General features: G+C 37.9%; 1 protein-coding gene across 3 annotated transcripts in view; it reads left to right on the plus strand.

Annotated features, from left to right (window-relative positions):
* DCN (decorin) overlaps positions 1-21,488 on the plus strand; it is a 44,382-nt gene extending 22,894 nt beyond the window's left edge. For 2 of the 3 annotated variants that reach the window (XM_080661305.1, XM_080661304.1), the window contains exons 4-8: positions 4,409-4,622; positions 5,427-5,540; positions 12,067-12,160; positions 15,160-15,298; positions 21,083-21,488. In XM_080661305.1, coding sequence (XP_080517431.1) covers positions 4,409-4,622; positions 5,427-5,540; positions 12,067-12,160; positions 15,160-15,298; positions 21,083-21,277 — 756 coding nt within the window. In that variant the 3' untranslated portion in view covers positions 21,278-21,488. Of the gene's footprint in view, positions 1-4,408; positions 4,623-5,426; positions 5,815-12,066; positions 12,161-15,159; positions 15,299-20,337; positions 20,615-21,082 lie in introns of those variants that run through there. The other variant, XR_013960187.1, reaches the window with a different exon arrangement.
* The last annotated feature ends 370 nt before the right edge of the window (positions 21,489-21,858 follow it).

A 21,858-nucleotide genomic window follows, 5' to 3' on the forward strand; every position in this document is an offset into this window, starting at 1 on the left:
CTATAATTTCAGGTCGGAAAGCCACACTTGAATGAGAAGGGAAGAAAGAAATGAAAATTTAGCAAGGATTAAAATAAAAAGGATTTAACAGAAAAATGTCCTTTTTTCCTTAATTTGATCAGTTTACAACTCTCTGGTTCATTATGAGTGGTACATGTTGTAAGAGTAGTTTTATATTTATATGAAGTAGAAAAATTACATACTTATTATATAAAGTAATAAAAATTGAGTATTATAATGTCAACATTCAATATATTTTTAATTGAAGTTTAAAAATCTAGTAAGGAAATTATTCAAAGTAAAAATTGTCAAAGATTGAATAATAAAAACATTTATTTAACAATTACTATTTAATAGACACTGTTCTTAATACCTTATATGCATTAACTTATTTTATTTTTATAACTATTTTATGAGGTAAACACTCTTTTTATTTTAAAACTTTTTATTTAAATATGTTTTTTATTGGTTTTAGAGAGAAAGGAAGGGAAAGGGAGAGAGAGATAGAAACATCGATAAGAAACATCAATCTGCTGTCTCTTGCACATCCCCTGCTGGGGACTGAGCCTGAAACTCAGGCATGTGTCCTGACTCAGAAGCAAACCTGTGACCCCCCGCTGCATGGATCGACACTCAACCACTAAGCAACACTGGATAGGGGAGACACTCTTGAAAATCCCTTTATACAGATGAGGCCACAAGCACAGAGAAGTTGACTTATTTGCTCATAATTATATAGCAATTAAGAGCCAAAGCTTGTGACCTAAACTCAGGAGCAGTCTGACTTGATTCTGTGCACTGATAATTTTCTTTTAAATTTAACAACCAGCATACAATTCCTAAAAACAACACCTGGTACAGTATAAGTGGCTTTGAAGAAAATTGTGCATATATATTCAGGTTTCCATATTTTTTTCTTTCAGTTTTATTGAAATATAATTGATCTACAGTACTGTGTAAGTTTAAGGAGTATACCATAAAGAACTGACTTATACATATTGCAAAATGATTACCACAGTAAGGTTAGTTAACATCTATCATCTCATATAAACATTAACTTTTTTTCATTATGAAAAATTTTAGGATTTGCTCTCTTAGCAGCTTTCAAATATACCATAATGTTAATTATAGTCATCATGTTGTACATTACATCCACAGTAGTTATGTATCTTATAACCAAAAGTTTGTATCTTTTTTTATCACTTTCTTGGATGAAGGTAGTGAAAATGCTTTTGCTCCTATTTCTACCCAATTTCTATTGCTCATCATCTTTTTCATTACCTCTCCCTGCCTCCCAGGCTAGATCACTTCTATCTTTAGTTACCAAAGAAATAGGTTGCACTGATTTTTTAGTGTGTGCTTCAATTTTTAGATTGAGTAGTACTCAAGGTATTTCTTACCCCAAACCACACATTCTCTTCTAATTCACTTCTCTTGGCTTAAATTAACTAATGATAATCCATTTCTGCTTGTTTTTCTTTGCATCAGCTGATCTGAAGAACACCTGGAGTTCACCTTTGACTTTTTCTCTGGCAGCTGGACTTTGTCATTAGCCAGTGTAATTAGTCAGCTTTTCCCCATCTCAACATTTAGCCTTTGCCTGTTACTTTATAACTATGCTTTCTTAAATACATATCCCTTTGTATGGAACTAACATTAACCATCTTTAGCAATACTGTATATACACGAATAACTTTTTTATGAGTGGATCTGTTTAGATGAAGTTTTAATTTACATAGCCCTTAAAATTTTACCTTATTATGACCAAAATTTTTAGTTTTATTTTTTCAAATTTGTTTTATTCTGAAACTAGAGATGCTTTTCACTGGACTATAACTTTCAACTAACAATAATATTTGAAAAGTACTTTGCAAAGAAGCAGTCTGTACACATTGTCATTTTTAATCCTCATAACAATCCCTCTAGGTCAGTGGTCGGCAAACTCATTAGTCAGCAGAGCCAAATATCAACAGTACAACGATGGAAATTTCTTTTGAGAGCCGAAAACCAACTTCTGCGCATGGGCCACGAAGTTTCAATCACACTGTACGTGTGGGCATGCATGTGGTATTTTGTGGAAGAGCCACACTCAAGGGGCCAAAGAGCTGCATGTGGCTCACGAGCCGCAGTTTGCTGACCACTGCTCTAGGTCAAGCATGTCAAACTCAAAGGCTAACACAGGCCAAATAACCGAGGCATGTGGCCTGTGGGCCGTGAGTTTAACATGCTTGCTCTAGGTGCTATTATTATTCCCACTTTACTGAAGAAATAATGGGAGACAAATGTCACACGCTCACCAAATTTAGCAGAAGTTATTGCTGCATCACACTCACAGGTAGAAGCATTATTTAGTTATTATCTAGTCAAAGGCATAATATTTTATTACCTGAAATAGCAGGTTATACATCATTAGGTTGACTTTTTAAAACATATTTTCAAACCATGTTTAATGCATTTAATTATAATTAAGCTTTCAGAATTTTCTTCCACAGATGGCAATTGATGATTTTCTTAAAAGTAAGCATCTACCATTTTGGGTGTCTTTTAATGGCACAAGTCCTCTCAGTCTTTCTCTAGCTCTGGCTTTTACTGATTCCCTGGATATTTTGCTTGTTAATATAAATTTACTATTATGTAAACTTTTACGAGTTTTTGAACTTTCTTTAATATTCATTAGAATTTCTTAGGATTTTGTTTCAATCATCAATTCATAGTTTAGGATTTAAAATTATAGTAGTTGTAATAAGTTTTAACTAGTCAAATAATGTGAATTACATGAAGATGTACATGGTTTAATTAACCAGCTGTTAGTAGAAGAAAATATTCTTGCATTTCTGAAAATGAAAGTTACTGCTTTTCTGTTACTCAAATTCCCTTTGTGTCCCTCTTCATTTTCATATATGCATAAAAGTGTACTACAAACCCTAGCTTGTTTGGCTCAGTGGATAGAGCATTGGCCTGCGAACTGAAGGGTCCTGGGTTCGATTCCAGTCAGGGCCACAGGTCCGGGTTGTGGGCTCGATCCCCAGTAGGGAGCATGTAGGAGGCAGCCAATCAATGCTTCTCATCGTTGATGTTTCTATTTCTTCTCTCCCTCTCCCTTCCTCTCTGAAATCAATAAAAATACATTTTAAAAAAGTGTACTACAGTTGAAAATGAAGGGGCAGGAACCAGGGGTTGGGGGACAAGGGAGAAAGAAAGGGGCCATCTGTAATACTCTCAACAAGAAAGAGTTAAAAAAAAAAAACTTGATAAAATTACCCTCTTAATTAGGATTAGTTGATAAAGGGACTTAAAATAAGAAGAATGGTGGATCCTTAGACATACAGGTTGTTGGAAGAAAATTAGGTAGTCCAGAAATAGGTTTGACAATAGCTATAAGTATATGAATAAGAAGGAATTTCCTATATTAGGAGAACTCAGAAACAGAAATTTAAAAATTTGTCAAAAGCATTAATATACTTGGCTATATAAAATGTTATATGTAAAAAGGGCAAAAAAATAGAAGAAAAGTATATTTATGCTCTGCATATCATATCAACTATACCTTTATTCTCTTAACTGGCTATTAAAATTTATTAAAATTTAATAAAAGTGAGAAGCATTGTGATCAGGCAATTCCCTTCCTTCCCCCAAAATACAGTAAATGATAGTAAATGAATGGAAAATTTTTAAAGCTTTCAAGTGACAAGAAAATGCAAAGTAAAGTAAGAAGCTACAACATAATGTACTAATTCCGCAAACTTTTGAAACAGATTATATCTAAATTTTTGAGTCTTCAAGAAAATTTTACTCTTTTGCACTGCTGGTGATAGTATAAGTTGATGAAGATTTGTAGTGGAATCTATGACAACAGTTAATGAAGATGGATATAGAGATTGAAAAACTGAAGAATGGATGCCTTTTCAGCTATCTTATATCATTCTAATAACTTCAATCTTTAGAAATATTATATATAGTTTTATATATGTATATTACATTATATTTCCCTCTTCTTTATTCTTGATGTTCAGGTCTTCATACACTTTTTTGTTGCTGTTAATCCTCACCTAAGGATATTCTTTCCATTGCTTTTCAGAGAGAGTAGAAGGGAAGGGGAGGAGAAAGAGAAAGAAATATTGATGTGATGTGAGAGAGACACATTGAATGGTTGCCTCCCACACACATCCCGACTGGGGGTGAACCTGCAAGTCAACTGAACCCAAAACCCTGAGCCGCTCAGGCCAGGGAAGATCTTCATGCACTTCTTAAAGGAATCACATCTGCTTGATCTTTACTGATTGCTTGCAACTTTGCAGGTTTCTCTGCTAGTTCCATGAATGGAATGAATAGACTACACACTTGTTTTATATATGTGTGTGGAAGGTTTTGGAATTAAGAAAAGGTTGTTTTTGTTCCCTATCTATAGGCATTGATTCTTGTCAACAACAAAATTAGCAAAATCAGCCCTGGAGCATTTACACCTTTGGTGAAATTGGAACGACTCTATCTGTCCAAGAATCAGCTGAAGGAATTGCCAGAAAAAATGCCCAAAACTCTTCAGGAGCTTCGTGCCCATGAGAACGAGATCACCAAAGTGCGAAAATCTGTGTTCAATGGACTGAACCAGATGATCGTCATAGGTATGGATATTCTTATAACACTAAGACCAGGATTCACGCTTCACCTTAAGAGATTTCAAGTAAACCCAGCTGCAGGAAGGTAAATTAGCTAGAATGTACATGTCTTAAGCTTATTGGAATGGCAGGAGCAGGGTCAGAAGAAATGGGATTTTGAATCTGTGCCTTACAATGTTTTTATTTCTTGTCCTTAGGGATCTTAAAATGAGAGAAAGCTCTAGAGCTGAAATTACCCTACTGTATTTAAGATGCAGTATGTAATTCAATAGTACTTAATTAGAGATATTTGGTGATACATTCTCATTTTGGGGATTAATGCTATTCTGAACATATATAAATCATTTGCTTTAAAGTATGTGTTCTAATGTTTTGCATTCAAACACTAGAATTATAAAATTATGATTTATAATTGGCTTACAAAGTGTTAGATTAAGTTATTTAACAACATCTTTAATGTATTTTAGGAAAGTAATAGCCCCATAATTTGTAAATACTTGCTTTTGTTGATTTCTGGGCAAAGCTATGTATGCAACTTAAATAATGTTGTTTTTCTTACTGTTACTCTTTCATAAATATTTGTGTTTTTTGTTGTTGTTGTTGTTATTTGTTGTTTCTTTTAGTATAAGGGACATTTTTATCAGATTTTAAGATCCCTTTGAGGAGCATTGTTTTCATTTCTCTTTTGTTTTTCAGTCACGAGGTTATTGAACCAAATTTCTGGTAAATTCCTTGTTGTAACAGACACTACTCTGACTTGCAATATCCTAAAACTGTCCTCTAAAAGTTCTGCACTTACTGCATTTATAGAACTGGGCACCAACCCGCTGAAGAGCTCGGGGATTGAAAACGGAGCCTTCCAGGGAATGAAGAAGCTCTCCTACATCCGCATTGCTGACACCAACATAACCGCCATCCCTCAAGGTGATAGAAAATTCCCCAAAGCAACTTGAACATCCAAATCCAAAGGCTTGTACACATAAAAGAGAGCATTTTAGAAATTTGAATGGTGACTCAAGTGGACAACTTATTTCCAGTAAATTTTCTATCCCTGGAAGTGTTTCTACTGAGCCTGGCTGACTACTGGGCCATCTAGGCTTATTGTAGAGGTGAAGTCTTTTCTAAGATGTATCTTAATGTATGTATCATGGTTTTATATGATAGAACTAGAGGACCGGCGCACAAAATAAGTGCATGGGTGGGTGTGTCCCTCAGCCCAGCCAGCACCCTCTCCAATCTGGGACCCCTCAAGGGATGTCCAACTGCCCGTTTAGGCCCGATCCAGGTAGGATCGGGCCTAAACGGGCAGTCGGACATCCCTCTCACAATCCAGGATTGCTGGCTCCCAAACGCTCGCCTGCCTGCCTGCCTGCCTGATTGCCCCTAACTGCCAGCCTGATCACCCCCTAACCACTCCCCTGCCAGCCCAATTGATGCCTAACTGCTCCCCTGCCAGCCTTATTGGCCTTAACTGCCCTTTCCTGCAGGCCTGGTCACCCCTAACTGCCCTCCCCTGCAGGCCTAGTCCCCCCCAACTGCTCTCCCCTGCAGGCCTGGGTCCTCCCCAACTGCCCTTTCCTGCAGGCCTGGTCACCCCTAACTGCCCTCCCCTGCAGGCCTGGTCCCCCCCAACTGCTCTCCCCTGCAGGCCTGGTTCCGTCCCCGCCCCCCAAACTGCCCTTCCCTACAGACCCAGTCATCCCCAACTTCCCTCCTCTGCTGGCTTGGTCACCCCTAACTGCCCTTCCCTGCAGGCCCGGTTGCCCCCAACTTCCCTCATCTGCTGGCCTGGTCAACCCTAACTGCCCTCCCCTGTAGGCTTGATTGCCCCCAACTGCCCTTCCTTGCAGGCCTGGTGCCTCCCAACTGCCTTCCCCTGCTGTTCATCTTGTGGTGGCCATCTTGTGTCCACATGGGGCAGCCATCTTTGACCACATGGGGCCAGCCATCTTGTGTGTTGGAGTGATGGTCAATTTGCATATTACTCTTCTATTAGATAGATAGGATAGAGGCCTGGTGCATGGGTGGGGGCCAGCTGGTTTGCCCTGAAGGGTGTAACGGATCAGGGTGGGGGTTCCCTTGGGCATGGGGTGGCCTGGGTGAGGGGCCTGTGGTGGTTTGCAGGCCGGCCACACCCCCCGGTGACCCAAGCGCAGGCCCTGAGATCTGGGGTTTATTTATCTTCTATAATTGAAACTTTGTAGCCTTGAGCATAGCCAAGCCTCCTGCTCACTCCGTGGCCACAGCCATTTTTGTCGGGATTTATTTATCTTCTATAATTGAAACTTTGTAGCCTTGAGTATAGGCCTGGGCTGGCCAGGGTGGCAGGGAAGCTTGGATTCCTCCATCGCTGGGGGCAACTCAAGCCTCCTGCTCTCTCCAGCTCTGTGGCTGCTGCCATTTTTGGGGGGATTTATTTATCGTCTGTAATTGAAACTTTGTAGCCTTAAGTGTACACCTGGGCCGGCCAGGGCGGCAGGAAAGCTTGGCTTCCTCCATTGCCGCAGAAACCCAAGCCTCCTGCTTGCTGCAGCTCCGTGGCTGCACCATCTTGGTTGGGTTAATTTGCATACTTGATCCTGATTGGCTGGTGAGCATGGCTTGTGGGTATAGGGGAGGTACGGTCAATTTGCATATTTCTCTTTTATTAGATAGGATTGTGATTTCTCAATGAAAATAGAACAGCTATTTTAAGAAATAGAGCGCCTTGGTAGTACTTTGTTTAAAAAGAGAGAGGGAATGGGGGGATGAGGACACATATGTAATACCTTAATCAACAAAGAAATCAAAAAAATAAAAATTGAAAAGAGAGAAGAGGAAGAGAGAGGGAGAGAGAGAGAGAGAGAGAGATGGAAGTACCTTGGAAATTGAGCCAATTTTTAAGTTGAGTCTCTAATCTGTTGGTGAATTTCTTTCCATCTGAGGATTTTCCAGTTATTACTCTCTGAGTAAGAGCATCCACAGTGACTATACTCTTATTTTAAGAGAGGCAATTGTGTGTTATAAAGAGTATAGATTTTGGAATCTGTTTGCTTGATTTAAAATTATCACTAATTGGCTCTGGGACCTTGGACAAGTTATTAAAATCTGTGCCTCAATTTATTTATTAGTGAAGTGAAAATAATATTAATATCTACCTCATTGGATTGTTTCAAAATTAAATAAATAATTAGAGGAATATCTGGCATATAGATAAGTAGTGGATTCATTACTTTATGTTGTTTTAATTAAAAATATTTTGAACACTCATTTTGCTTAGTCAAAGTTCCAAACCCAGGAGATAGGACAGTGAACAGGATATACTACCTGCCTTTAAGGAGCTTACTGCCTGAAGCAAAGCCAGACAGTTACACAGCAATCACCACACAGTCATGGGGTAAGCTCATTTTGTGAAGGGCTACCCAGGAGAGGTGCATCAGCCAGTATTTGTGAATCAGAAAAGGCATCAAGTCATCAAAAATAAGTTTCTCTAATTGACACATTTTCCCTGTCTTAGGTCCTTTAGTCTCACAAAAACCCCTTTGTATTTTCAAATTTTCCTTTCAATCTGGCCCTTCTCAATGTAGATGTCTTTTTCTTGGACTGGGTAGAAAATGTAGCTTCTTGCTCGCAGAAACAATGACCCTTTCTTGCACTTCCATGGAAACTTCAACTCTTGAGCGCACATATTCCATAGAATGGTTTCTTACCACCCCTTGCCCTCTCTACAGTCCTTTTGCTACAGAGGATGTTTTTGACTCATAATAGTAACTACTAGTATAGATGGATATATAGATACATAGATAGATAAGTGAGATTGATTTACAGTTCATAAAGTGCATTCCTGTTGAGTCTCTGATTTTTTGCATGTAACAGTGATCTTTTTCCGCAGTACAGGGATTATGTACATTTAATATATTTTATTTATATTTATATAATTATATTTTATGACATACATATAAAATTATCTATCCATATCTATATCTATCATCTATCTATCTATCTATCTATCTATCCATCTACCTACCTATCTATCATCTATCCATCTATATTTTGTATAAAGCCTTAGAGCTGTAGAAGGTGAAGTAGAGTAGTTGGAATTTAAAGTTCAGGTCTTTCCACTCCTTCATGCTGCCAGATGGTTTGCTGTAAGAACAATCTTTGATTTTGCTGTCCTTGATGCACCTTCCTAAATATCCCTCAGTAACATTTTCATCACTGAGTCATCTGTTTTTCTTGACTTTCTTATGTCCTTTCCCTATCCTAGGTGCTCTTTTCTCATCTTGCTTTTATTTGACAATACTTAATAACAATACAATTATAGTAACTACGTTTTATTCAGCACTTGATGAAATGCCTATCATAGGTTCTGTTATATGAATTTCAAAACAATCCTCTGTAAGTAATATTTTTACACCTGTTGTATAAATGAGGAAAATGAGGCATAAAGAGATGAAGTAAATCATGACCAATGTCTTGGAGCTGGGAAGTGTCAGAACTGGGGTTGTCAGAACTCCAGTGTTTGACTATTTCACTCTGCTGTCATATTAAGCCCTGTCTCCATGCATATTTATATATGTATCTAACATATGAGTCTATCTTTCTTAGGCTGAGACCCTTCAGCCTGAACATCACCAACCTTCAGGGAGTCTTAATTTCTACATGTTATTTTTCATCACTGATGGACACAGGCAGTGGAATGGAATGGAGAGATTATAAATTTACTCTTGAGTTAGACCAACCTGAGCGAGAGGCCTGACTCAGCCTTTTAGTTGCTCTCTGACTTTAGGCTAATTATCCCACATCTCTACAGCCCCAGTTTTGTTATCTATAAAATTGGTGACATCTATCTTTGAGAATGAATATTTGTGAGGATTAATAGATGTAAGACTTGTAATGCACACACATAGTATTTGGGCCAAAGTAAGATGTCAGTATGTTTTGTCTTAAAATGAAAATAGAAAGGAAAAATAAAGTAACTATAGTTTAGGTTCTTTGGCTCAATGCTACAGTGCCAAGGTTATGATGTTCTTTATAAATTTGACTCTCTCTATCCTATGCAAAGTTTCTTCCACAGTCATACTTCTTCCTGGCTATAACTTTCCTTTTGGGAACCTGACATCCCCAAAGGGAGACACTTAGATGTGATGATAATTGGTGTTCTAGAGAGACTATATTTTAAAAACATCTTTTCATGGTAAAAGGGAAGAAAAAAACTTGCATTCATTGCTTATTATTCATAGAAATTGTTTAAAAATCCACATGTATTTATTCTATGGAGATTCTGGTGTTTCAAATCCTTTATTTCAAGAGTGACTGTGATTTTCTGATGCTTATTCATCAGAATAATGCAATTGTGATTTCATTTCCTTCAGTTAAGAGCATGCTATTTTAACTCCCTTGGGCTATCTGGGAACTTATTATATTTCTACCTAGTTGCTAGATAACCTACAGCATTTGTAAGTTTGCATCTCTGTTTCCTCCTCTATGAAATGGGACAAATGAAAAATAATATAAATATTGAAAAAATTAAATGAGCTAAATTAGAAAAAGTGCCAATGTCAGTGTTTGGTACACAACATTCAGTAAGTAAAATCTTTCCTTAGCATCTCCCACATATATAGAGAAACTAAGTCATTTTCAATCAAATACAGACTAAACTTTTACATTAAATAGACAATCTTAATAGAATTCAGTGGGATGCAATGAAAATTTGGGACCAGACGTAACCTGTGATTTTCCATTTCTGTTCTTAGTAGGCAAATAACCAACACTTTCAACTGAGCAGACATTAGTTCTACATGCAACCAATTTTCAGGTTTCTTTGTAGTTGTAAGTGGGACAATATGCTCTTTAAAAAGCTGTATAAAAACATAATTCCTCCTCAGATGGCTGGAGAAAATGAAAATAAAATATTTAAACTTTTATATTTATATTACTAAATTTTTAGAATTCCTAGTCATTTAAGAAGTGCTGTCTAGAGGTTTAGTACATATTTTGGATCTAAAATGATTTCCCAGGTGATCAACATATGGCAGATCACTTGATTAGAGGCCTCTGCACTCCACTTCTATACAGAAACAGTCCTGATTTTTAAAATCCAAGGAAGCTTTAGCTCTTTCTGTACACCCATGTTGCCTGAGGCATTTGATATTTCTATGGAAAAGTTGATTAAGACTAAGGCCAATTTATCAATTAGTGTGTTTTTTTTTTTAAATATGTTTCTACTGATTTTTTTTTAGAGGGAGAGAGAGAAACGTCAATGTGAGAGATAAAATATCGATTATTTGCCTCCTATATGTACTCTGACTAGGAACAGAACCCACAACATGGGCATGTGCCCTGACTGGGAATTGGACCAGAGACCCTTTGGTGCATGGGACGATGCTCAACCAACTGAGACACACCAGCCAGGATATCAATGTTAGTTTTTAATGATGATCATTAATGAAATAACTAGTTAATTTATCCTATATAATAAAAGGGCAATATGCAAATAGACTGAGTGTCAGAACTGAACAACCAAACAAAGCATAATATGCTAATGATATGCTAAGGCTGCTCAACCACTCACTATGACATGCACTGACCACTAGGGGGCAGACAGTCACTGGTCAACCAGTTGCTATGATGTGCACTGACCACCAGGGGGTAGATGCTCCGACTGTTAGATTAGCTTGCTGCTGGGGTCCGGCCGATTGGGACTGAGTGAGATGGGCCGGACATGCCCTGGAGCCCTCCTGTGGGCCCTCCCCGGCCCGATCGTGCTCTGGTGGGGTCCCTCAGCCTGGCCTGTGCCCTATCACAATCCGGGACCCCTTGGGGGATGTTGGAGAGCCAGTTTCAGCCCTATCTCACAGGCCACTCCCCTCAGGAGGGTGCCAGATGCAGGGCCCATGGCGTTGGGACTGATTGGGCCCGAGCCTGCAGCAGGCACAGTGGGGCTAGGATGAGTGGGAGCGGCAGGTAGGAGCTGCAAAGTGGTGTTGGACTGCAGGTTTCAGCCCAATCCCTGCCAGCCACCCAGAGGGACCCCACGCATGCATGAATTTGTGCGCCGGGCCTCTAGTATAATATATAATTTCTTTTCATAGCTCAACTTCTCATCCCTTCATGTTAGAGTAATTATAGTTTATCAATGACAGTGTTAGCCCATTAACAAAGGTGTAAAAACTTAATGAGATTCAGGGCTTCACTGCAGTTCCACAATTGTATCCTAACAATTCGTAAGAGGGAAACATCTTCTACAATACATGATAAGCACAGTCCATGTTTTTGTTAAAATCAATCTAGGAGAAACCTGAAGACATCTCATACTACTTGCAAGAGCATGTATTATTATAAAAGGGATGAAGGAAAATAAGGAAACATAAAACTAATGAACAAGATGAAAAGCAAATCGTTTGGAACTGTTATGTCTTTTAGAAATTATGTTTATCTGCTAATTTAACATTTTGTATCCATATTCCAGGTCTTCCTCCTTCCCTTACTGAATTACATCTTGATGGCAACAAAATCACCAAAGTTGATGCAGCTAGCCTGAAAGGACTGAATAATTTGGCTAAGTAATATTTTATATTTTTTCATAGCATTCTTTCAGTATAATGGCTAGGTATACTAGTGCCCACATGCTCAGATTTAGAAACATGACTGATTTTTTACTGTACCACATTTTTTGTTGTTGTTTACAACAACCTCAGACTTTAGCTAGCCCAATTATTGCTGTTAAATAAACACTAATGAAATAGTATACTTACTGTAACTGAGACCAACCTATTAGTTTATGAATGTCCTATTATTGTAAAATTAAGATATATCTTATTACAAGGCATTAAATTAAATCAGTATGTTCATTCATTATGTTTTTAGTTGCATTGAAGGTTAAGTGAATTATAACACAGTGTTCAGAATTTGAAAATGCATTAAAATTAAAGCTACCAGGATATATAAATATTGGACATCTTACACTACATTATAGAGTTAGAATACTACGAGTTATGATGAGATTCACTAATGCTTATTCTGAAGAGTTTAAAATGTCTCTGGACCCTTAATGTAGTATAAAATATATTTTTTAAATGTCTGGCCCTTTTTTACTTTTCCCCCCTTATAAAATGATCACTAATGCCTGTCTTGCTTTCTAACCTGACTTTAATCATTCGCATATTTGCAACCTGGTAAAGTAATAAACAGAGGAGAGTGCTGGAAAACTCTTTCAGTTGTCTTCAAGAAACACACTGTTCTTGATCCACATGTATTCCTGAATATTTTTACAGAGAAGCATGGTATATGCCAAATTGGCTCACTCCTCTTTTTGTATGTAAATTTCATGGCAGATAAATAAATATAAAGTATTCAGTTCATCTTTGAGAAATATCTACTGTGGGGTGAATATATAATGCAACTTTTCCTATTTCTCTGGATATTTTTCAATGACCCGATGGATGGTGAAGGCTGAAGATGAGCACATGCTAAGAAATCATTTAATTAAAACTATTTTAAATACAGCTTCTAATGTAGAAAGTATATTTCAAAATAGTATTATGTATCACCCACCTTTATTTGTTTATTTGATCCCTTCAGCTGCAGAAAATATTGGAAGATAGGTTGCATTGATTACTGTATAGAATTGTCTTTAGAACAGCTGTTATTATTGGATCAATATTTGGATGAATAGTAGGGATAAGAATTAACAATAGTCTAATGTTCTAAATATGGTAAATCATTCATACTCCTTGTGACATTTTAGTAAAATAAGTTATTCTGTACTGAAAATAGTATGGATAACTTGAGATTCTTCACTTAAATATTAACATCATATGCTTTGTATCAAATAGAAAGAAGTATAAAGAGCTAGTAAACATTGAAAAGGTCAATAGAAGTAAGGATTTCTGTTTAAATGGATTTAAATTCCATTCATTAAGTTAGAGCAAATTGCCTCATTGGCCAAGCAAACTTTCTTGACTCTTAAATTTATCAAACACATCTGGTTTTGGAATTAAGTCCAGAAAAAATTGTCTATTAAACCATCAAATCCTTGTGTTGTTTGCTTTTCACTGATGTTGGAACATGAGAAGTATTTTGGTACTGAAAAATCAAAACTATGAAAAGAAGAAAGCAGCCATTGATCTCAGAACATGTTGCAGGGCAAATATTCCAATGAGTTGTTGGGAACAATGGGGGAGAAAATAGTGTCTGTCCCTCTGCAAAAGCAAAAAAGATTTTCAGGCAGATTTCCCTTTTATTACACACACACACACACACACGCACATATGTCATCATATATATCAATATGTATTATTACATCATCATCTCTCCCTTATAAAGTATGATAATCTTCAATGAAAAGAATCATGGATTTTTGACCCATGTGTCCCCTGCCCTCACAAGCTAGGATAATATCTTGAACATATTAGGTTCTCGAATATATAAGTAAATTATTTAAAAACTGAAGTTTCCTTGAATAAATTATTAGGGATAGTACATTCTAAGAAATGTGTTATCCCAAAATGGACATGGGATTTAGAATATTATAAGAAATAGAAGATATGATTTTGAAATAAAAAAAGGAAAAGCCAGGTTAAGACTCCATAGCTAAAATAAACCAACTCTGCTATTAATTGCCTAAAATCAGTATACTTTAATCTCAGTTATTTCAACTACCAAGTCATGGTTCAAATTGGGAGACTTTGGTTACCTAAGCCAGCATTTAAACCTCAAAAGGGCTCAAAGGTCAGAACTAGCTGAAGGCAAGTAGAAACTATCCTATAAAATGTGCCCAAGTCACCTCTGCATTTGAAGAAAACCAATAGGTTCTTCCTCTTTCTCTCCCTTGGAGCTTTCTGGATTTCTTCCAATATCTTTTTGTCTAATCCCTAGAGATTTAGGCCAGAGATCAGGGTCAGAAACCAGGGATGTTGGGACCAGGCACATTCTGACAGAAACAGATGGTTACTGAAGAATTCTTCCTAAATAGTATAAGATGCTAATTATGCTAACCTTTCTGTAAGGTAGGTTTATTGACTCATTAGAACCTTGTACTTTTATTTCCAACAAATAAATTTATGTGCTAAATTTACAATTGCTTAATTTCCAGCGTAACCAAAATGATAATATTATTTCTTTTATTTTTCTCCCAAATGAATCCACTATGTTCATTATATGGAGGAATCACCTTAATGGCTATTCATTGATTATTTCAAGCTCTATGTTAGTACTGAATATACAAAACAGTCACTTTGCTCAAGGAAAGACATACAAGTACACAGTCCCTTGAGTTTTACAAGAAGGTGACAGCAGGATGATTGGTATTTGAGCATTTACTGGGGTACCAATTCAGTCTGCTACTATCAGAGGAATTTTAAAGAGGGTAACTCTAACCTGAAATCTTCAGAAAAACTGGGCTTTTGTCCAAGTTTAGTAAATTTGAAAAAAACACTATAGACAGAGGGAAGAGTAAATGCAAAACTGAAAAATGTCCTTTTTTTTTCAATCATTTAATCACGTGCCTGTGAGAAGGCATCCATGTGTGGTAAATGCTCTTGTTTTCTCTTTTCTGTTGCAGGTTGGGACTGGGCTTCAACAGCATCTCTGCTGTTGACAATGGCTCTCTGGCCAACACTCCTCACTTGAGAGAACTTCACTTAAACAACAACAAGCTTATCAAAGTTCCTGGCGGGCTGGCCGAACATAAGTACATCCAGGTAATCCAATTCCACTAACTATTGCAAATAATATCTAGTGAGCAAATCCTCTTCATTGGGATTCCAGGAGGTGGGAAGCTCTACTTAGAAATTATTTTGCAAAGAGATACTTTAATGTTTCCACATAAATAGTCATTCTAGTTTTATAAAATACTAGTGTCCCAGTGCACAGATTCATGCACATTGAAAGGAAATTCATTAGAAGAAATATTTTAATATCTCTATTTGCCCTTTCTCTAAAATAGAAGTGTCAAACAAATTCACAATCGACAATGACAGATCAAAACACATGCATGTGATTGGCACTAGTTAGAGCTTTATATGTATCATGCTTGTGCGAGTCAACTTAGCCTTTTATCTACATATATAATCTATGATGCACAGATATGGAATAAAATATATAGATAAAAGGCTAATATGCAAAGTGTCCTCTCAGAAGTTTGACCAGGAGACCAGGAGTTTGATCACTCACTATGATGTGCACTGACCATCAGGGGACGGTGTGGAATGAAGGAAGGCCCCAGCCAACAGCTGGCAGCTGGGGAAGGAAGGCCCCGGCTGGCAGCTGGAAGGCTCCAATTGACCCTGATGGTCGGCCAGGCCCAGCCATGTACGAATTTTATGCACCATATCTCTAGGATATATAGAATGAACTTGCTTAATTAAACCTGCTTTCTGATTTAGCTAAACTTTTTTCAGCCCAGTGAAGCACCTCAACTTCCCTTTCAAGTAATTGTCAGCAACACAGCAGTAAATATCAACATGAAGCAGATTATTATTGTAGCTCACGCAGGGATAACAAAGGGTAAAATATTTAACTGTAGCAGTGTTTGACTATAATCTGCACAGTGAGAAAACCTGAAGTCATTTTAAAGGTCCACCATTTCTTAATTCTTTTTAGTTGGGTCAAGTTTCTAAACTTTCTAAATCTCTGTTTTCCAGCTAATGGAAAAAAATAATAGGATTCTACTGAGTCTTCTATCTATCTACTCCAGGAGTTCTGTGAGGATCAAATGATATGAGGAACAGAAAAATGCTTCACAGATATTTGGTTAAAGTGTAAAATGTTTGCACCTGGCTATAAAGCAAGTCATGTTCCTGGGCTGAAGAAACTCCAAGTAGGCTAGTCGCTAGGGAGAGGAAGCCAGGTGTTGCTACATGACTTCATTACCCAGCACCCACAGCCACTGTTTCTGGACTAGGCTGGCCTGTGGGCTGCATTTTGTGCCATGGGGTCTTGGCAGCATCGGCTGTGATTTGGTGGGGTGTCACTCTGGGGTAGTCGCGGGGCCTGTGTCGCACTTGGGGGGAGCCGAGTGTTGGTTTGTTGGCACCTGGTCCATGGTGCCGTTTATTTTTAAATGCCCAGTGTGTGTCACGGCAGCTCCTGCATTGAGTGTTTGCCCCCTGGTGGTCAGTGTGTTTCATAGCTACTGGTCAGATGGACACTTAGCCTTTATATATATATATATATATATATATATATATATATATATATATATATATATATAGGTTCAAATGATTATTTTTTTTAATTAAGGCTATTGCCTTGAACTTACTGTAATGCTTGATTCCAGAAAGTAATATTTTTCTGAGGTAGGTACTTTCAAGTCACTGATCAGTGTGATAACACATACTGGTTGGAGAAGATGATATAATCTATGATGCACAGATATGGAATAAAATAGTAGGTTTAACTTTTAGCTTCAGCATATATCATTTAGGTCAAAAGGGAATGTTTATGTAGCAATGTGACTGAATTAACTTTATATAAATTATCAAGTTAATCCTCAAAAGGATTAGAGGACACAGTTCAATGACCCGCTGTGGTAATAGAGCATTAAATTATTTCAGAGGTTTACATAGGTACTTAGTTCAACTTTGGTGATTCAGAAACTAAAATTTGACACTGACACTATGTTATGGTAAAACCATTTTACAAAGTTGCCCTTTAGATAACCTAGTATCTCAACTTTATTACTTGGGGGTTCAAAATAGATTTATCTTTTATTCTGATATCAATTATATCAATAATTTACTGATATTTTTAAATGAGTTGTGACAAAAACTCCATATTAAATTAATATATCACAATTTTCATTATTTTATGCTAATCCTTTTTCAGTGGGTGCTTTGTGATGGTAGAGAAGTGAGTAAGCAGGTTTGAAGCCACAAGTAAAACCAAGTCTTTTGGAAGACCTAATAAGAATAGATACCATTGTTAATATTAGGATTTTAGTTGGTGGTGGGTTTTGTTTTGTTTTGTTTTGTTTTCATTTTTATATCTCAGTATAATCATTCTTACCTTCTTGATTGCTCTTTTTCAAATGTTAGTCTAAATACATTACTTAGAGTTCATATAATCAGTTTCATGGGTTTATTAAGAACATTTATGAAATGTGATGGGATGGGATGGGATAGAATAGAATAAATTTAATATAAAAATCACTGTCATGCTAAGTATTTAAAAAAATTGTTTCATATACACAGAGGTATATGTACTGAACCTCAATATATAATGTTTCATATTGTGGATCACAGTGGAAAATATATAAAATATGCTAGTTTGAAGTCTTTGTTGAATATCAACAAATATTATAGACTTTCACACAAGTTCCCACATTCAGAAGGCCCTCACTCTTGATTTTTCATATCTAATAGTTTGTTCATATGCTCATTTTATCTCTCTTCCTATAGGCACCATGTGATTTAAACCAACTACTTCTTTTTCTATAAGTTTATAGGTTAACTAGAGGCCCAGTGCATGAAATTCATGCATGGAGGTAGGGGGGGTTCCCTCAGTCCAGCCTGCACCCTCTCCAATCTGGGACTACTTGGGGGATGTCCAACTGCTGGCTTAGGCCCGATCCCGAGGATTGGGCCTAAACCAGCAGTCGGACATCAGACATCCCTCTCACCTGGACCACTAGCTCTTAATCGTTCACCTGCCTGCCTGCCTGGTCACTCCTAATTGCACCCCCTCCCCACTGGCCTGATCACCCCTTACTGCCCTCTCTGCCAGCCTGATCATCCCCAACTGCCCCCCCCCCCCCGACGGCCGGTCGCCCATAAATGCCCCCCCCACGCTGGCCTGGTCACCTCTTACTACCCCCCCACCAGCCTGGTCGCCCCCAACTGCCCCCCCACTGACCGGGTCACACCCCTCATGGCCCCCCTGCCAGCCTGGTTGCCCCACGAAGCCTGCTGTTCAGTTGTTTGGTCATCCCTCACTAACCCCCTTGCCGGCCTGGTCATAGGCAGCCATCTTGTGAGGGTGTGATGGTCAATTTGCATATTACCTTTTTATTATATAGAATTATATACTTGTTCAACATCAACACAATCCAGTTTCAGAACATTTCTATTAACCTCAAAATATTTTCTTAATTTCTAGTCAGTTCTGAATCTCATCCCCAGACACAGGGAATCATTAATCTTCTTTCTGTCTCTATGGATTTGCCTTTTATGGACATTTTATGTAAATGTAATCATGACAATGTGTGGCTGTTGTGTCTGGCTTTTTTAAGGTATCATAATGATTTTAGGACATCCACTTCATAGCATTTATTACACTTTCATGTTCACTGGTAAAGAGCATTCCAAAATGGATATGCTACATTTTGTTTGCTAGTACACCTATTTTTAAAATATATGTTGCCATTGATTTTTTTAGAGATAGGGAGAGGGATAGAGAGATAGAAACATCAAGGAAAGAGGAACATCATCAACTGGCTGCCTCCTGCATGCCCCCTACTGGGATCGAGCCAGCAACCTGGGCATGTGCCCTGACCGGGAATCAGACAGGCAACCTCTTGATTCCTGGGTCTAATGCTCAAAGGCTAAGCCACAACATCCAGGCATACACCTTTGATTACTGTAGCTTTTGATTATGTTTTGAAATTGGGAGTGAAGGTTCTCTAATTTTGTTCTAATTTTCCAAAATTGTTTTGACTGGTTTTGTTTTTTTTTTGCATTTCCATGTAATTTTACAATCAACTTATTCATTCCTAATAAAATAGTCTATTAGGAATTTAATTATAAAAAATTAAAGAAGATAAAAATAGAGATATTACATGCTTGTTAATTAAAAGACTCGATATTATCAAGATAAAAGTTCTCCATTAGTTGATCTAAAAATTCCACACAATCCCTGTTAAAGTCATGAACAAAACAGAAAAGGTTTTTCTCCTAATAGAGCTTTTATTCTATATGAGGAAAACAGACAAAAAACAAAATAAATATATAATATGCTCTATAGTGATTATTGCTATAAACTAAATAAAAAAAAGTGTGATAGCAACAGAGAATGGCAGAATGGGATGTTTGGGGAAGACTTTCCTGCTAAGGGGAAATTAATTACATGAGGAAGTAAGCCTGGCAGGCAGCTTGGAGAAGCTTTATTGAAGGTGGAGGAAGCAGTGCATGCTGGCTGGAGGAGGAACCATCCTATCTAATAAAAGAGTAATATGCAAATTGACCGTCACTACAACACACAAGATGGCCAATCCCATGTGGTCAAAGATGGCTGCCCCCATGTGGACACAAGATGGCCACCACAAGATGGCTTGCAGGGGAGGGCAGTTGTGGGTGATCAGACCAGAAGGGGAGGGCAGTTAGGGGTGACCAGGCTGGAAGAGGAGGGCAGTTGTGGGTGACCAAGCCAGCAGAGGGGGGCAAATGGGGGAGACCAGGCCAGCAGGGGAGGGAAGTTGGGAGGGACCAGGCCTGCAGGAGAGGGCAGTTGGGGGCAATCCGGCCAGCAGGGGAGGGCAGTTAAAGGTGACCAGGCTAGCAGCAAAGGGCAGTGAGGGACAATCTGGCTGGCAGGGGAGCAGTTAGGCGTCAATCAGGCTGGCAGGGGAGTGGTTAGGGGTGATCAGGCTGGCAGGCAGAAGCAGTTAGGGGCAATCAGGCAGGCAGGCGAGTGGTTGGGAGCCAGCAGTCATGGATTGTGAGAGCGATGTCTGACTGCCCATGGGATCGGGCCTAAATGGGCACTTGGACATCCCTCAAGGGGTCCCAGATTGGAGAGGGTGCAGGCTGGGTTGAGGGACACACACCCCCGTGCATGAATTTCATGCATCGGGCCTCTAGTGCCTTTTATATTAGAGGAGAAGCAAGTAGGCCAGAGTGGTTGGATTGAACAGTGAAGGGAGATGAGGTCAGAGCAGAGGATATCAGATCATGTAGGATTTGGATGCCAATGTGAGAACTTTGGATTTTATTCTGCATGACATGAGAAGCCAGTGGGATATTGATACAAAAAAAGATATAAATTGGCTTAGTTTTAAAAAGTAATTTCTTTGTGAACGAAAGAAAAAAAAAGAAAATAAAGAAAGAAAAGACTTTAGGAAGGCAAAAGAGGAAGCAGGAAGAACAATCAGTGCAACTTCAATAACACAGAAGAAGATAATGGCAGCTTTGGAAAAGGATTTGGGAGTAGACTTGGGGAGAAGAACTGGATTATATATATTTTACAGTTGGAGCTGGCAGGATTTGTTGATGGTTGGGCAGAGAGTATAAGGGAAAGGAAGGAGGGAAGATAATGACAATGTTTTTAGATTGAGCATCTGAAAAGATTGAGATGCCATATACCAAAATGAGGGGACTAAGGAAGGGAAAAGCAAGTTTTAAAACAAAGAGAGAAATAAAAATTTTGGTTTAAGAAGTATTACAGTATTTTAAACTGAAGGATGAAAATACTGAAAAAGAATGAAGTATTTACATGAAGAGCCTCAATACATTCAGAGGAAAATAACTATTTTCTGTTATTTCATGTTGCAGGTTGTCTATCTTCATAACAACAACATCACTGCAGTTGGATCTAATGACTTCTGCCCACCTGGATACAACACTAAAAAGGCTTCTTATTCAGGAGTGAGTCTTTTCAGCAACCCAGTTCAGTACTGGGACATTCAGCCAGCCACCTTCCGATGTGTCTATGTGCGCTCTGCCATTCAGCTCGGAAACTACAAGTAACTCCCAACAAAGCCCTCATTTTTATAACCTGGCAAAATCCCATTAATGCCATTGCTCTAAAAAGAAAAAAAAAAAAAGAAGAAGAAGAAAATGAAAGCCAGATACTGAAATCCTAACTGCAATGTGGATGTTTTTCCCACATGACTTATCACGCATAAAGCCAAATATGCAGTTAAAATAATTGCCTACAATAAAAAACTTTTGCCTGTCATTTCAGAATCCTTTTTTGAAGCTTTCTGTTGATGTTAACTGAGCTATTGCAGATATTCTTAGTTCACTAAATGTAAAATTTGGAGAAAATATGTATGTCCAAAATTTAGTAAAGCTTTTTTTAATAATTTTCAGAAGGAATTAAAATTTAAAAGTAATCAATCTTCTGTAACCTATAGGATGGTTAGTACCTTTGGCATAAAGTCAAAAGTCAAACTCTAGCTTTGTATCAATCCCCATTATTACTGGAAAAGCCTCATTTGAATATGTAAATTCAATATAGGCTATGTAAAATTTTTGCTGCCATTATTTTGAAAAAAATAAATTCACATGTTCACATTCAAAATATTACTATGGTATAAAAGTGTAAT

The sequence above is a fragment of the Plecotus auritus genome, assembly GCF_963455305.1.
Source record: "Plecotus auritus genome assembly, chromosome: 3".
Taxonomy (NCBI): Eukaryota; Metazoa; Chordata; class Mammalia; order Chiroptera; family Vespertilionidae; genus Plecotus; species Plecotus auritus.